Source organism: Podarcis liolepis, assembly GCF_965112155.1.
Source record: "Podarcis liolepis genome assembly, chromosome: 7".
NCBI classification, from domain to species: Eukaryota; Metazoa; Chordata; class Lepidosauria; order Squamata; family Lacertidae; genus Podarcis; species Podarcis liolepis.
The window spans coordinates 54,164,772-54,182,609 of NC_139561.1; the positions used below are offsets into that span (position 1 = coordinate 54,164,772).

At 42.2% G+C, this 17,838-nt stretch overlaps 1 protein-coding gene across 1 annotated transcript in view; it reads right to left on the minus strand.

Annotated features, from left to right (window-relative positions):
* The window catches only part of AMFR (autocrine motility factor receptor), a 28,912-nt gene extending 12,381 nt beyond the window's left edge, over positions 1–16,531 (minus strand). The window contains exons 1-7 of the mRNA XM_083514999.1: positions 15,186–16,531; positions 7,284–7,376; positions 5,938–6,102; positions 5,430–5,582; positions 4,069–4,109; positions 2,213–2,345; positions 1,118–1,251 (exon numbers count right to left, since the gene is read on the minus strand). Coding sequence (XP_083371125.1) covers positions 1,118–1,251; positions 2,213–2,345; positions 4,069–4,109; positions 5,430–5,582; positions 5,938–6,102; positions 7,284–7,376; positions 15,186–15,449 — 983 coding nt within the window. The 5' untranslated portion in view covers positions 15,450–16,531. The remainder of the gene's footprint in view (positions 1–1,117; positions 1,252–2,212; positions 2,346–4,068; positions 4,110–5,429; positions 5,583–5,937; positions 6,103–7,283; positions 7,377–15,185) is intronic.
* Positions 16,532–17,838: the final 1,307 nt, after the last annotated feature.

The following is a 17,838-nucleotide window of genomic DNA, read 5'->3' on the forward strand; positions in this document are numbered from 1 at the left end:
AGACATTAAAACCTCAGATAAAACATTACTGAAGAAAGTCAAATACCATTAAAAGTATACATTCAAAGCAATGTAATTAACTGGAAACTAACGTGTTATCATAAAGATTTTAAAATAAAAGGAGGGCAACTACGGAATGCACATTTAACACAGCAAAGTTAACAAAAATAATTATCTTTAATGTTTCATAAGTAGAAATTACTAAAGGAAGTTAAACATAAAATGTGCATTTAAAACAGCATAATTAACAAGAGAATAAGATATTATCATAAACATAGAACATTGCTTCTGCTGACAATCCTGACAATGGTGGTTCATGACAGGTGACGGTTTGATGACCTGGGTCTGGGACCAAGAGACAGCCAAGATGGTCACACCACCATCAGCATATGGCTCTTTACGGTATCTAGCTAGACCAAAATGCCATTGGAGCAAACTGCAACTTGAAGAGGATGCCATTTCAGTGCCTATTTATGCTAGAACTGGGAGACTCAAAATACCTGCTCAGCTAGTTCATCAAGGGCCTCTTCAGAAATAACACCAAGCCATGGCTGGTCATTACACCAGACCCCAAGGAGCTTCAGGCTCCCACTCTGCCACCACCCAATTGATTTGAAAACAATTAAGACTCGTGAAATTAATCATCCAAGTGACAGCCTTGAAAGAAACACTGATAAGGAATAATAATAAGCCTATCCTTGTTATCAACTACACAACTTTCTGAAGACATCTGAAGGCAGCCCTTTATTGGGAAGATTTTTAATGTTTGACATTCTGCTGTGCTTTTATTATGCTGGAAGCTGCCCAGAGTGGCTGGGGCAACCCAGTCAGTTGGGCGTGGTATAAGTAATAAATTACCATATCATCACTGGAACTGTGAAGATCAGCAAGTTTACTCCTCGCAAACCAGTTTTGTAACAGTCAGACGGCAAGGAAATTAAGGGTTGTCTCCAACTAAGTTTTACTCGGAACAGGCCTACTGAAATTAATGGGCCTAAGTTAGTCATGTTTCAATGCATCTACTCTGAGCATGACTAACACTGGGTACAACCCTAAAAGAGAAGACTGTGAGACTGGACTCTCTCCTAGTCTTGCGCAGTTAGAGGAACTTGCTCACCTTGCTTCCATATTTCCAACCACACGGAGATAGTTCTTGTGGCGACGAAGTCTGCGCTGAACCTCATGGAACAGGTAACGCAGCTGCATAAAGATCACCAGGCTGGCCATCGACAACCAGATATTGCCAAACAGCTTCCAAACAAATGTTTAAAAGAGCATTAAGTAATCCAGCAGCACATAAGTGATGGTGTGGGTGGACAGGGAGAGAAAGAAGAGAATGGCATGAATGGAATGGTAACACACCAGGCAATAAAAAGACAATGCCAGAAATTAGCCTGCGGTGCATATGGCTCTCTCTTTGAAGTCCCAGTGCAGCCACATCCTAAAAGCTGCCACAGCACTCTTTCTGAGTTTACTAGAAACAAGCTGCTCATGGAGTTCTCATTCAGAGTGTTGCTTAGTTTGGGCTTCCAAACAGCAACAAACTTCTCCCCCCCCCCCCCCAATATTAAGGAAGGAGGAGAAAGACCTAACTAGAGTGACAACAGCACAGAAACATGGAATTGTAGGGCTGAAAGTGACACATGGGGCCATTTAGATAGAAGGGAAAAATGGGTCCCATGTTTCAGGCTGGTTTTAAAGGTAGGCCCAAATAAAGATTATGGCCACTGCAGGCCCCCGCAGTTTACAGAGAAAGTATTTTTGAGCCAGTTATTGATTGTAAAATTTGAACCCTATTTCCATCTCTGGGCTATAACAAGGTGGGCTGCCACTAAATGTTTTATGATATCAATTGTATGTCACTTGGGGAAAACTTTTAATTTTGAAAAGCAGCAGTGTTATCCATAAATAGAGCTACGCTTGCTGTTTTAACCACAGCAGGTCCCACAATCAGAGAGTCCAGAAGAGAAAGTGGCTCTTCTCTTCTACAGCAGGAAATACTGCAGCAAAAATAGCAATCAAAGCCGAAGTTCTCTCCCACACAGTTCTCTCCCCACATGCTCACAACCCTTCTTTAGTATGGCTTAAGGATGCAGGACGTAGCAAGTCATAAATAGTAACAATAAAGGTGTTTTTAAACACTTCTATAAAAGCCAGTTCTATATTATTCCCATTCTATATAGGCCATGATTTATCAGTTAACAATGCATACCAGCATGTGAATGTGATGCATCAGATCCAGGGACAAAAGCATTAGCTCCATGATGAAGTCTGTGTAATAAACGTACGTTCCCTTGCTTTCCCAGGTACCTTCATGGTTGAGATCCCAGAGATGAATGACATACCTAAGTGAGGGAAGGAGTGAACACTGTATTATTTGAAAAGCATTTTGCCAGTTTTAGAAATATCAACATTAAAGAAAGACTCATTCGTAACACAAACTAGTACATACCCGCTCACCTAAAGCACATCTGTAAAGAAGGGTTTTACATCATGTGGGCTCTATTCTCCCCTCTCCCCTTACTTGGCCAGGCTAGGAATGACAAAGGCAGGTGGAGTCAAAGCTCAGAGACCCAAGTGTCCTTATTTGAGGAAAATAATGCGATCTCAGTATATTACACCAATCCTGGTCTGGAAGGTGACAACAGGAGAACAGGCCTTTTCTGCAGTGGCTTCCCACTTGTGAAATACTCTCCCCAGGAGACTCGCCAGGTGCCTTCATTACATATCATTAGGCACCAGGAGAAGACGTTTCTCTATAACTAGGCCTTTGGTTGATTAAACAATCTATGGCCTTTCAGATGTGCTTGTTGAAGTGGGGTTATTGGTTTGTTTTTGTTTTTGTTTTTATTATGTATCTATGTTCTCATTTTGTATTTTTATGTTGTGATCTTTGGATGATGGGCAATATACAAATTTAATAAAATAATTGTGGCTAGCAATCTAAGTAAATATTTACAGCTCACACAAGAAGAAATACAAGCATGTGTGTAATGCCAGCCCACCATTCCTGATACAGTCTTTTACATTATTTTTTTTAACTCGTGTGTTTCACAGAGATTCATATTAAGATGGAAGAGATTAGGAGTGAATAGATAACATGTTTATATTAAACATTTTGATTCAGATTTGATTTTAAACCCTGGCACTTATTGACAGTTTTTAAATATGAATCTAAATTTTAACACTTTCATTTAAATTAAAAATATCCATTTGGAAAAAAAATTAGCCTCCAAAACACATACTGCACCAGAGATATGATCAAAGGAACCTATATAAATTCCATAAACCACTCTGATTTAACTGCATATTTTTTCTACAGAAGTTTGAAGTCCTTAAAGTTACAAAGAAAAAACAGAAAATATTGAGGCAAACAATCTAAGATGTTAAAGGAGGCGGGGAAGGACTCAAGTGTATTATATTTTTCAATTTTAATGTTGATAAAATCAGACATCTTCTTAAGACTGACTCATTTAACTCATTTGCTGAATAAGTAAGAATATAAGAACAGGTGCACCAGCCAGACTGAAATGGTCACTATACCATTAGAAGAAGAGAGTACTAATTTTTTAAAAATTTAATATGAAAATCAGATGTGGTCTTCTATCTCATGATAGTCACTCTGTTGTAGCCCTTGGTGTTGATCAGTCTGTACATCCTAGTCCTACTGCATGCCTTTTTAAGTACCATAATTTAACCCAAAGTTTCAGAATAACACCATTATATTTTAATATACTAATGTTTTATTCTATGCCTTTTACATAAAACAAAGCATACCATCCTGCAATTCAGCTGTAACCCAGATATTGGCCTCCAACTCCCATCAGCCCCAGTCAGTAGGGTCAAGGGTCAGGAATGCTGGGAGTTGTAGTCCAGCTACTTCTGGAGGGCCAAAGGTTGCCCAATCCCCTTCAATAATTTATTGAAAATAATTGCATGGGTAAATAAAAAACAGAAAAGGAAGAACAATTTGGCAACTGAAGCATGCTCCTCACAACACACATGCTTTATATGTGAAATCAAACACATGCCCTTTGTTCCCTACCTAAACTCCAATCTCTTACTTACCGTAAAATCACATGCACAGTTCTCACAGTAACAAGCAGGGACTGTAGGGAACAAAAAGAGGAAACAATTCACTGGAATTGTTTGAAATCTGATAAGAGAACTAGAAACCTGAGGCAGAGAACTAGAAAAACAATAAAACTGATTTTCCAGACAGGCAGGACAAAATGTGCTTCTTAAATTTCAGTATTAAACTTTTGCTAACAAGTCTATGCTGTCTTCCTGCATATGCCCAAGATGGGAAGGAATAAGCTCCAGGAATTAGAAAGGCTCCTTCAGAAGAGAACAGAATGGTACCATACAATAGACGGTCTGTAAGCTCTCCCCCTTGGAAGACTGATCAGAGCAGGAAGGGAGCTTCTTGCAAATGGTTCTCATTGTTCTAGGGAACAAGCTTAAGAATGGTTAGAGATGGAAGTGAAAATTGATATAATCATTTGTCATAAGACATAAGAGGATTATATTTCTTTCAGATTTCCATTTATTTTTTAAAAGGTCAGAGCCACAAGTAGCAGCTTGTTGTATAAGGAAATAAGGAAATAATAAGCCACGTATAAAAAGAGATGTCCTTGATGGCTGAATTTGGTACAACTCTGGTGGTGGTGTTGTTAATTAATTAAATTTTCATTTTAAAAACATTGTCTGGTGTCTTTTTTCAGTAATTCCTCCTCTGCTCACCAAAACTGCTACTACAGGCATTATTGGGCAACTTGTCTCCTCACAAGTTATGGGAGGAGAGCATTTGCATGTGCTACTCTATGTTCAAATAAGCATAATTCCATTGGTTATGATGGTTGAGACTGATGGGGGTTGTAGTCCAAAACACCTGAAAGGCACTAGCTTGTAGAAGATTGCTCTTGCAAACATTATTTTCTTTTCTATACAACTGGTAAGTCATTTAAATTTAGATTTTTCTCTTTCCTTTCCTTCTCTTATACTCATTCAGTTTTGGGGACTCCTGGAGATCAAAGGGCTCACAAACTCAGTTATGAATGAATGCTGTAAATCATCCTGAATTAAAATATATTTTAGAACCCTTATTTTAGAACCCTCTTCCACCCTTAATACAGATGGCAATTATTTCAAACAGACTACATTCACCAATTTTTCATATAGTGGCTTAAGTTTTCCTAAGCCCAGACAACAGAATGTTAACTGCTCACACTGCTTTCTGCAAAAAATATTCATAATCTTGAGCATAAAAATGCAGTAAGCCCTATTCAGTGGATACTCTATGAATCAAAAATAAATTCTGATATATTCTGCTAGAGAATTAGAGCATACACAAACAAGGTTGCACAAATAAAACAAGGCTAACCAGAAAAAGTTGAGCACATTAATCTCACACTAACAAGAAATCTCACCTCTGCTGCCATGAAAGATAATGTGTGCATTCCATGGGTATAGCCAATAATACCACACACAACTGCTAGTCCACAGCAGGAAAGAAGCATAGCTACTAGCAGGGTCAGGACTCTGATGTGGCTGTTCATTGGTGTGGTGGGTGAAAAGGAGAGCTGAAATATACAAATGAAGGCATTGGAAAACTCCAGTTGCTCCTATTTACTTCCAAAACACATTGAATTCCTGCAGAGCCAAAGTATGTTAAAGAACTTGAAAAAAAGCACAGAAAACTGGCACATAGACTGAACGCTCAAGCGCAACTTGAACAGGAGGTATACGCTGAAAAGCCTTCCAGTATTTATTTGTTCTTTACCATAGAGGTGATCGACAAGCTCAAGCAAAAATAAACAACTCAAACTGATTTCCATCATTAAATCTACGTATCAACTTTAGATTTCTTTGGCAAGGGAATACATACACTCCTGTATAAAAGAACCCTCAACTTCAAACCACTAGCCAAAAACTTACATATTCAAACCTATCCTTGCAGAGTTGAACCATAAGATGCAGAAACACGAGCCCGGAGAACCAAAGGCACCACATGACCACTTCTTCCACCGTCTGAACATTTAGTACACCAAAAATAAAGATGAACTTGTAGAAGATGAAGTTCCAAAATTTATCCTTGAGATGCTGAAAGAGATTTGTACATGTAGTTAAAAAGAGTTCTTCAAGAATGGAGCTACTGACACACACATGAAAACAGCTGTTAAAGCTATTATGCTGAGGGGTTATCCCCACATTCTTAGCTAAGAATCTACCTTAGATGTGGAGCGTTGTCATCTAACCCTCAAAGCCATTGATTCTTTAAAATGCAAGAGGTCCTTGCTAGCAAGTAAGAGATAGAAAAATATGGTGCAGGCTATACTCTTAAGACAGGATTAGTCAAAGTGTTGCCTTCCAGATTGTGTGGACTACAACTCCCATCAACCCCAGATAGCTTGGCCAATGGTCACAGATAATGATAGTTGTAAGCTACAAATTCTGGAGGATACTACAAAAATGGTGGATTATTTAAAAAATCAGTCAAAAACCTGGTCTACACAAACCCCACAAGGGTACGTATTACTACTCGGATTACACATGTACATGCTGCAAGTTCAAGAACTATTGAGAAATTGGGTGTTTTCCTCTGTAATCAGGATGTTGTTGCTTGTTAGGCTGCTTGAAAAATCTAGTCTATGGCTTAATGAGGGTGGCCAAAGTCTCTTAGGTCTCATTTTCAAACCCATAATTCATTTTAGAGTACATAAGCATAACTCTTCTTCCTCTATTAACATTATTTTTAAATATATATATATTTATATACCATCCTCCATCAAAATATCTCAGCAGCAATTTCTAATACAAGGATGGTGAGCCTGTGGTCCTCCAGATGTTCTTAGATTACAACTCCCATCAGTCCCAACCAGTGTGGATAGTGGTCAGGGATGATGAGAGCTCTAGTGCAACAACATTTGGAGAGCCACAACATCTGGAGAGCCACAGGTTCCCCATCTGTTCTCTAATCTAGTATAATCAAAGGCCTCTCAACTTTGGAGCTGAGCCAGTACCTCTCTAAGCAACACAGCCTACGTTTTGAATCTCTGTACTATCTATCATTACCTGAATTGATCTGCATACCATGGTCAGATCAAGATATACCTGTAAGCAAGACTTTATTTTCTATATATAGTGAATGAGGAAGAAGGTTACGTACGAACATATGCCTGGAAGTTAAATATTCCCAGATGAAAAATGAAAATCACAAATCCACCTATCACAAAGTTTTTTGTTAAGTCTACCCACCAGCAAGACCTACAGGCCTTTCTTACCTGTCTTTCACTAACACGGAGGGGACCAAACACAACACCCTGTATTAGTTTAGCAATCAGCATCAAAATACAGCAAGCCGTATTCACCAGTACCTGGAACAAAAAATAAAATATATTTATATGTTATGCCTGTCCTGTCTTGAGTCTCAACATGAATTCTCTTCCATTAAAACTCACTGGTTTGGAACCCCCTGGCCAATTTGCCCAACTGATCAAGAACCATGTTTCTCCCAACTGTGATCAGCCTTGGCCTCCTTCAAGTGTTTAGCGGTGTAAAATGGTGGTTATTAGGTTCTCTCCCTCCTAAGCAGATAATATTAAAGGCTACGTATGTTGGAAGTTCCCTGGAAAAGAGGACATCCTAGGATATAAGAAAATACCTCCATAAACCTATGTTGTTGTTTTGCTTATACAAATATTTGTATACAACAATTCATTTCAACAAATCGCAAGGTTGTTTACAATATAAAAATATATAACATGGTAACAAACAAAAACAATACTTCCCCCAGTTTAAAATTCCATACAGTCATTCATCGTGTTGCGTCCACTTTGTGTTGCATCTTTTCGCGTTATATCCCACGGCAACCCGGAAGTACCAGAACTGGTTACTCCCAGGTTTCGCTGCTCGTGCCCGCGCAGAAGCACTAAATCGCGCTTCATGCCTGCGCAGAAGTGCCAAATTGCACCACGTGCCTGCACAGACACAGCGCTTTGAGCTGCAGGCATTTCACATTACGGATGGGCCTCCGGAATGGATCCTGTCCGTAACACAAGGTACCACTGTATATTGTTTAATAAGTCAAGAGCATGAACCAAACAACATAAAAATGTGGCTGAGCCAGTTTGCCTTTGCCTTTTTAAATGAAAATGAATGCTGCTCAACGTTCCCAGCTGAACAGACCTCGAGACTCAAGTCTGTGGTTTGTAACCCAGATAGCGCAATGTGAACACTAGTACAATACATTTCCAAAATGTCGAATTCTGAAAGCGAAGAGCTATGTTTCTTAAAAATTGTGCAACCAAATTTCTACATTTAAAAATACAGTCACACTTACCAGCAAGATTTGTATATAACTAAGTTTACTGCTTCATTCGTAATAGCAGAATTAAACAAGATTTTACATCAATTAAACAAGATTTTACAACAGCCTACAGCTTTCTCAGTCAGTCTCGGGGAGGGGGGTCATGGGGTAATGCAGCAAACAGAGGAAAGGCTCCAACTCTCATGGCCAGTTGCTTCTGGCGTGAGCAGGAGAAACAAGTCAGAAAGCTGCATTTAAGTTCTGCTTCCCATGACATCTAACTAGGGATTGTGGTCTGTGGCTCCCTAACAAACCAGGGTCACTAGCTGACCTCCAACCATGGTTTGCTGTCCTGGCTTGTTTTTAAGAAATAAACCATGATCCTGGGGAGTTTGACTTTCATGGGAAGCCGAGCTCAATTACAGCTTATTGGTTGGCTTTGCCAGTGGAGGAGCAAATGGGAGCAATCAGGCTGTGTGCAGATTTCTGCCTGTGCAAAAGAAACCACAAAAATTCAGCAACCCTGGTTTGTCATAATGTTACAACATGACCAATTTCTATTGCAAAGATGAAACACAAGACTCCCTTTGCAAGACATAGTAGACGTTGAGATATCTTTGTCAAAGTTATCCTACTATTGTTATTTATGTCGCAATTCATATTTATGACTATTCATAAACACTGAAAAATGTTTAGGAGTTATAGTATTGAAAGTAAATGGTGAGAAAAAGAAAAACATTTTTGCTATAACTTTTTCTTAAAAGACTCTTGATACTGTTAATGCTGGGGCAGCTCACAGTTATAAACAAGTGATGCGAAATAAATAAGTGATGAAAATCTCACTGAACACTGCAGACTTCCCCAGAGGCTGTGAGAAAGGAAAGAGTTTGAATGACACAATTGTAAGGATGCGGGTAATCCTGGTGAGTGATTAATGTCTTCAATTAGCAATCGTTTACAGAATCACCACTGTTCAAATATCAGACAATGATCACATGTGGCTCCTGCTGCGCAAGAATACATGCCACTGTTGAAGGCTGGCCAAAGGCACCTGGCATTTCAGGTGTTCATAGAACACTGCTGAATAATATTGAAGACTAACAAGACTACCGTAAGTCACCTCCCCGGGATAATACATCTTGCATCTGAATTACCCCCAAAAGACTCATGTGCAAGCTTGCCTCTCCACAATGATTAACGTCTTTTTAACTTGCTTATACAGTTTTTAAAATATGATTTTGTGTTTTATTGCTGTAAACCACTATGATTATTTTAATTACATAGCAGTATATAAATATTTTATAAATAAATAAATTTATGAAGTGCAGGATATTCAAGGCTTACAAACTCTTTCAAAAACTGAAATGACTGAACTGCTCTACCTCTTTATCAGTTAAGTGATATTCTGGGTCAAGTGTGTAATTTCAATTCAGTGAACATTACAGCACAAAAATAATCAGATTGAAATAGCTATACAATGTGAATGGGTCTTCAGTCCTAACCAAGGCAAAGTCAGAATGTTTTGTTACTAGACAGGGGCAGTGATGAGGTTAGATCAGGCTTCCTCAACCTCGGCCCTCCAGATGTTTTGAGACTGCAATTCCCACCTTCCTTGACCACTGGTCCTGCTAGCTAGGGATCATGGGAGTTGTAGGCCAAAAACATCTGAAGGACCGAGATTGAGGAAGCCTGGGTTAGACCCTGAACCTAATGGTCATAGGCCCCCTCCTCTTAGATGGTAACGTGTATTACTTCAAATGTGATCAGCCAGTCTTGCTGCATATTGTGGCCCTAGATTTCTGGCCCCAGATCATGCCCTGACACCACAAATGGACACAGGAGCCTAAGCAAAAGCAATGGATGCAACTCTTAACTTTGTACAGCAAGGCCATTAAAGACAGAATTCTGCAAATGTTAGAATTCTGTGTGTGTGTGTGTGTGTGTGTACACGTACACACACACACTTTTCTCTCTCTATCTAGACAAGGAAGTGGCATTATCACAGTTCAAAGACACATTCCAGAAAGGAAAAATCACTTGAGAATGTTGCAGAGTAGACCTGGTGAGTGTGTGGCATAGAGAAAGTCCCAAGGGCCAGGCAGAGTGGCCTGGAGGACCACATTCAGACCCCAGGCATGAGGTTATCCACCTATGATGTACAGAATTGAACTCTAACTGAACTGAACTCTACCTGCTGTTTAGGCATGAGATTTTATAGGCAATTATCAAATGCATCGAGTACGCTGTCTTATTTCACTTACAAAATCAGGTAAAGCAGATGAGAACTGAGGTGTACAACTTTTGAATGTTAGCTTCAGAATGCAGCCAGCAAAATCTAAGTACCCCCTGTGTAATTCTCCACACACTCTGGGCAAACATGAAATACATAGCTCAAGCATAATCTTAGCCTGTAGCAATAGGACTGAGGCCACTGATCAGGTTGCATAAGCATTAACAACAACCCCAAGGCAATGACCTTGCTCTACAAGTTTAAAACTGGCCAGAGAATGTTCTGGAAGGCAGATCACTTCATTGACACCAAGGAACTAGCCTGCTCATACCATGCCTGAGGTGTACTTAAGATATATTTCCTGTGTCACAAATTGCCAACACTGAACTTGTGTAAGAGCTGTGGGAGATTATGCTGGGGAGATCTAGGAAGCACTGAGTAGGACAAAACTCTATGACCTATGACTCAGGGGCCAAAGTCATTTTATGCAGCTGCTGCTGCCTCCTGAAGCAGACTTTGCTGTCTCCATTGCATCTTCAATGTGCCATCTGGCAGAGCTTTTGCAGGTGTGTGGGGCCCCTTACAGTCTGGTCCAAATGAGGTGGGAGAACTGACAGTAGCTTGCTGTGACTTGTTTGCAAAGCATTTGAGGATAAAATCACTTGCATCCACTGGGATCTTGACTCTGCTGTTACATCAGATGAATCTCAAGGAATGTCCAGAGCACTGTCTAGTCCTTGTGTTGGATGTGTTTCGGTTAGTAAGGCTCAAGGATGTGGACAAAATGCTTGAATCGGTCAGGGCAACCACTTGCGCTCTGGACCCTTGCTCCTCTTGGCTGATAACAATGACCATGACAGTCTTCTAGAACAGCTTTCCGATTTAGGGCTCGGTGGCACTGATTTGCAGTGGTTCCAGTTCAACTTGGATTATTATTTCCAGAGGGTGATACTTGGGGAGGCCCTGTAAAGCATTCAATTTGGGGCTCTATTTTATCCCCTGTGCTGTTTAATCCCCACTCAGTGGTTTCTACATGAAAGCACTGAATGGGGTTATCCAGAGTTTTGAACTATGTCATCAGCAATATGCTGGTGACACACAGCATTACTTCTCCTTTAGATTCACAAGTGTGGCAATGGATGTGCTGGACTGTTGCCTTGTCTCAGTAATGAAATGGATGAGAGCCAACAAACTGAAGCTCAATCCAGGTAACACTAAGTAACTGTTAGTGGGTGGTTCCCTAGATTGGATGGAAGGGAGGTTGCATGCTCATGATGGGGTTACAATCCCTCTGAAGGAGTGGTTACATAGCCTGGTGGTCAGGTATCCTCAGTAGTGCAGAGTGTCTTCAATAAGCTTTGGCTGGGGGCCCAACTGCATCCTTATATGAACAGGGATAGCCTCAGGTCTGGTATCTATGCTCTGCTAACCTCTAGCTTAGATTACTGCAACATGTTATATGTAAGGTTGCCTCAGAAGACAGGAAAATTCAGCTGGTGCAGAATTCAGCAGCCAGGTTGCTCACTGGGGCAAGTTGGTTTGAGCATATACAGTAACGCCAATCCTGGCCTGACCGCACTGGCTGCCAATCAGTTTCCGGACCCAATTCAGAGTGCTGCTTCTGACCTATAAAGACTTAAATGGCTCAAGACCGCATTACCTCAAGAACCATCAATCCCCATATGAACCGACTTGGACCCTGCAATCATCATCCACAAGAGGTCTGGAGGGTAGCAACACAAGAATGGGCTTTTTCTGTGGTGACTCCTCATTTGTGGAATAATAATAATAATAATAATAATAATTTTTAAAAAAGTATTTATATCCCGCCCTCCCCAGCCAGAGCCGGGCTCAGGGCGGCTAACAACAATCAAATGCTCTCCCTAGCAAAAATCACCTGGTGCCTTCATTACATATCTTTAGGTGCCAGGCAAAAACATTTCTCTATAACCAGGCCTCTAGCTGATTAACATTCTATGGCATCATCATCATTATCATCATCTTCATCATCATCATCATCAATGTCTCGGCCCAATTCCTCCCTGTGGAACATCCTCCCTTCAGATGTCAAGGAGATAAAGAATTACACAACTTTTAGAAGACATCTGAAAGCAACCCTGTATCAGGAAGTTTTTATGCTTGATGTTTTTATTATGTTTTTAGATATGGTGTAAGCCACCTAGAGTGGCTGGGGAAACCCAACTAGATGGGCGAGGTATAAATAATAAAATTATTAATTCCTAAATGGTTTAACCTGCAAAGTCCTAAATGGTTCAAGACTGTATCATCTAAAATGAAGCCTGCTCTCATATGACCCTACCTGTAAATTTAAGAACTGTGTCTGAGGTCCTCCTTGTGTGTCTGTTGGTGAAATTATTATTATTAGCTGCCCAACTGACTGGGGCTGAATCTAGACACATCAAAGAAGCGTTTCAGTTTAAAGTGTTGTAAATTTAAACAGGGAAAACACTCAGAGAAAAATGAGACTCCAGCTTGCCATCTGGTGGTACAATGTTATATCGCACATAGTAAAAGGTAAAGGGACCCCTGACCATTAGGTCCAGTCATGACCAATTCTGGGGTTGCGGCGCTCATCTTGCTTTTACAATGCATATAAATCACTTTTTCTTTTCCAGTCTAGCTGAGTCCTAGGTTGCCCCAGCCACTCTGGGCAGGAAATCAATTAGGGTGCTGAGCATACAACACAGGATCTTTTCAATAGGGTTCTGTAGTTGGAGAACTGTCTTCGACTTAATATTTGCTTTGGCCCCTTAAGTTCTGACATTCAGGAAAGCCATCAACTTATATTTTTACTACTGCCTTTCCTTAAGAGAATTTTGGTATCTCCAATACATCTATTTGTCTGCATCCTCTCAATGCTTCATATTCTGCCTGAGGTTCTATTGTATTTCTTTCTCTCTGTCATTTTGTGAGGACTTGGTCCTGAAAAGCAACTCACAAATAGGCGAAATAAAATTAAAGTCCTGAAGTACCTTGCAAATCCCCTGAACCAGACAACTATGGAGTCAAGATGCTTTGAAATTAGGGATACCCCTTCAGAACAAGGCAAGAAAGAGAATACAAGGCAACCAGACAATGTTGGAATCAACATTAAATGAACTCTCTTCATTAGCACCATCACGTTCTAGTTACTACACTGCCCCCTTATTCCTCTAGGTGCTGTCTATCATGTATCCCCAAAACTCCTAGGCCAGCATCCCTCGCTTCCCTAGCTACTCCTTAAAGAATCAAAACCACTTCCAGCAACTACTTTTTTCCACTAAATATTTACTTAGGGACAATGAGTAACCCTTAGTACTCCCTAATCTGCTACTCTGTCCCCACACTTTTTGACCCTTAACGATCTTTACATTTGCCTTTCAGATGCCTTCTCCTTCTGCCAGCTATATCACTCTGCCAAAAAATGCGCCCCCCCCACCTACTCAGATGTGCAAATAGGAACAGAATACCAGGGAGCAGTGGGTGACCAGCACCCTCTTCCCCAAACAAGCACATGTAATCCCTGCACTGATCCTTAGGCATACATACCCTATTCCCTGTCATTATACCCATACCATGCCATGCAGAGTTACTCTCATCACCCTGATGCTACCTTGAACATCCCCTACAACACACACATCCCATAACGTGTGGGAAAGAGAAGTCTATATCCTCTTTCCTAATATTTTCACCAGTGTGTCCCACTATGTCGCTACACCTTGCAAGACCCAACCCTCTGGGGCCACCCCACAAGGACCACATTTCTTTGGGCCTCTTTGAGAGGGAGGAGCATATTGGCCAGGGCATTACTGCTGTGAAGGGTGTCTATGGGGAATAAGATGGGAGATACACCCTACTCCATGGGTAGACAAACTAAGGCCCGGGGGCTGGATCTGGCCCAATCACCTTCTAAATCCAGTCCGTGGACGGTCCGGGAATCAGTGTGTTTTTACATGAGTAGAATGTGTCCTTTTATTTAAAATGCATCTCTGGGTTATTTGTGGGGCATAGGAAGTCGTTCATTCCCCCCCCCCCAAATATATGTATATAGTCCGGCCCCCCACAAGGTCTGAGGGACAGTGGACCAGCCCCCTGCTGGAAAAGTTTGCTGGCCCCTGCCCTACTCCCTCCAAACATCAGGTGCCCACTCCCCACAATACCCTCCTCTCCTGCAGGCACCTTCTCTTCCGTAAAAAAACAAACTCACCAATGGAGCTGGATCCAGACTCAGACATGCTTAAGTGTTAGCGATTTCAGTGGGCCTAGTCCCACAACCTTGCACCCATTAATTTCACTGGGTCTACTCCGAGGACAACTTCGTGGGATCCAGCCCACCGACCTGAGTGGGGTTGTTGGCTCCCACCCCACGTTGCCCAGAGGTGTTCCTCCTTTACAGGTGGGCCACTTGTGCCCCATGACTTCTCTCCTTCTCCCCCAGATCAGGCGCCCCTTCCTGCCCCGTCTCCTAATTCGCCCTCAGCAGCCCCGTCCTCCTCGCCCCTTTCTTCGAAGTGATCCCCCTCGCACACCCCACCCGGGGCCTATTCCCCAGGCCGTCTATCTCCCCCTGACCCCGGGGATCACGCCTCCCCACCTCCAAGGAATCCCCTCAGGCCCCGCTTCGCCTTCCCTTCCCGGGCGGCTCACCCAGACGCAGAGGCTGTCGGAGAGCAAGTAATAGGCGACGTCCAGGGCGGCCGGCCCGGCCCGCGGCGACAGGTCGCCCTCCTCTCCTTCTTCTCCTCCGGTCTCCTGCTGCAGCCGCACCCCGGGGGGCTCTTCCGTGTGCTCGGCGGCCTGGCTGAGGGCGCGGTAGGCGCTGAGGCTGCTGCCCAGCAAGGCCAGGGCGCTGAGCGCCGTGTAAGTGCGCAAGCTGGGCCAAGGGAAGCGCTCCAAGAAGAGCAGCGGCATCGCGGAGGCCTGGCGGGCTCCAGCCCGGGCTCGCTAGCGCGGTCCGCGGGGTCTCCCGGCAACGGCCTAGCGCCCGCAGGGAGAGGCCTACTCCCACCGACTCCGGCCCACACGCACGGAACTCGGGAGCGAAAGCCGCGCAGTCGCCCGCCCGCCCGCTGCTGGCCGCCCCGGGGCCTCTTCCCGAGCGAATGAGCGCCTCCCTCAGGAGCCCGCCCGCTCCGTCGCGGCAAGCGGAGCGAATCCAGCCCACTGACTCGGAGGCGGAGGCCTCTCCGGCCAGGGGCGAAGGAGACGCTCAGCTTCGGGCTGCGAGAGAAGGCGGACGGCGCTGACTTCGGGGTGGAGGGACGAGACAGGCCACCCAGCTGAGCCTTCCCCTCCCAGGCAGTGACCGGCGGGCGCGGAAATATGGAAGGGGAAATACAGAAAGGGGGCGGACAGAGGGAAAGGTGGGTGGATTTGGGGGGAACAGGCCGCGCGGGGCGGGTTTCTTGTCGGAATACGCTGACACATCTAACACAACACACCCCCAACATATATTTTAGACACCTAGACACAGGCAAACACGCACGCTCTGTGCTGTGTGCATATATTAACCACACAAAATATTATTTTAGACACACAATATGTTAGACAGTATACGCACGCTTTATTATTATCATCAGGCATAATCTATGCCAAAAGTTATACTTCTAATTAAAGTGTATTAATTATATACGCAATGTAATGCATGCTTGGGTGTATAATGCTTAGTTTGTGTAAATGTTTAAAATACAGCTTTAGATTTTAGCATTGTAACCTTGGTGGTGTCTTGTAAACATGAAGAGCAGGCAAATTTAAATAAATATATTGTGTGTGAGACATGGGTTTGTATGTATATGACACAATATATTCAAACACATTTCTTGCAAACAGTTCAGAATACAGTAGTCCAATTTTCTCTGCCCATCTTATTAAAATATAGGTCATACCTGTTGACCAATAGTTAGGTTTTTAAAAATTGAGGTTTCTTTCTTTCTATTGCCAACTAATCCCCTGCCTTGTAACACAATCTTTTACATTTCCAGTCCTTTGTAAAACTCCCCTGGCCTCATCATGACAGATGAAACTATGGGTTTTTAAAAAAATAATAAAATTAGCAGGCACCAAACACAATAGAGAGGTGGTTGTCTAATATTAATGAGGAAGGAGTTCCAAAGGGCTGGTGCTTCCACCTTGAAGAAGCAATTCCTTGCAAGTGCAGAACGATTGTAAAAGAGCCAGTTGTGCAGATCAAAGTTGAGTGGGTACAGTACATACTGTATCTCCTGGAAGATATCACCATGCACATCTTCCATCAGTTGACATCAGGGTTGGAACCCTCTGTAAGCTTTATGAATAATAAAATTCCCATAGCATGGACACATTTTGCATATTTCAGTTCCGCCCCCGCCCCCACATTTTTCAAATACTGTCTGTCAAAAGAACATGCATCAGTGTATGCCACAGTTGCGACGAGAATTTTAATGGCCCATAAATGGAAGTTACAGGAGGTACCTACGATTGCGAAGTGGCAGGTGAAGATGATGGACTTTGCAGAATTGGCCAGATCGACCTGCAGGATTCGAGACCAGGACGATCAAAAATTTCAAAGGGATTGGAGTAGATTTATTGTATATTTGAATAACAATTGCAAAAATTTGAAGACACTAGCAGGATTGAAATAAATCCTACAATGTGGACAATGGAAGTTAAAGAACTAAATTGCGAGACAGGACTTGAAAGTGGAAAACCTGCTGAAGGGAAGGAGGGGAGTCATGTGCTCAGCAGAGCAAAAGGTTTTTGTTATTGGATTATCGAAAATATTGTTTAAGGAGGAAAATAATAAAAATATTTTTTTAAAAAAGAACTTGCGTCAGTATGGACTATTTATTATTACATTTACATCCCACACTCCCTCAATAAAGCATCTAAAATAAATTTAAGAACTTCTGTAACCAATTCATGTGTCTGGATTGTCCCACCAAAACAGAAAGGTTTTTCTGATCCCTCCCTCACAAGTCTTGTGTTGTAGGTCTGCATTTGTTTATAAACAGCAAATAGCAAACACTATCATAGGCCCTAATTACGTCAGCCGCAATGTTATGAGTTTGTTTGCCTGCTCATCTCCCAATGTGGAGGCCAATCTCCTTGCAAGAGAGGTTATTGTTTTTGTTTTGTTACTATGTTATGTATTCTGGTGTTTGTGTATTGTAAAAATTCCTGTGATCCTTGGATGAAAGGTGGTATAGATATTGAATAGATAAATCCAAAAATTAAATTAATAAAATGGACACAGGGCAGAAATGACAATACTGTATCCAGAAACTAGCAGAACGGGTGGGGCTAAACTTTGAGGTGGTCGAGA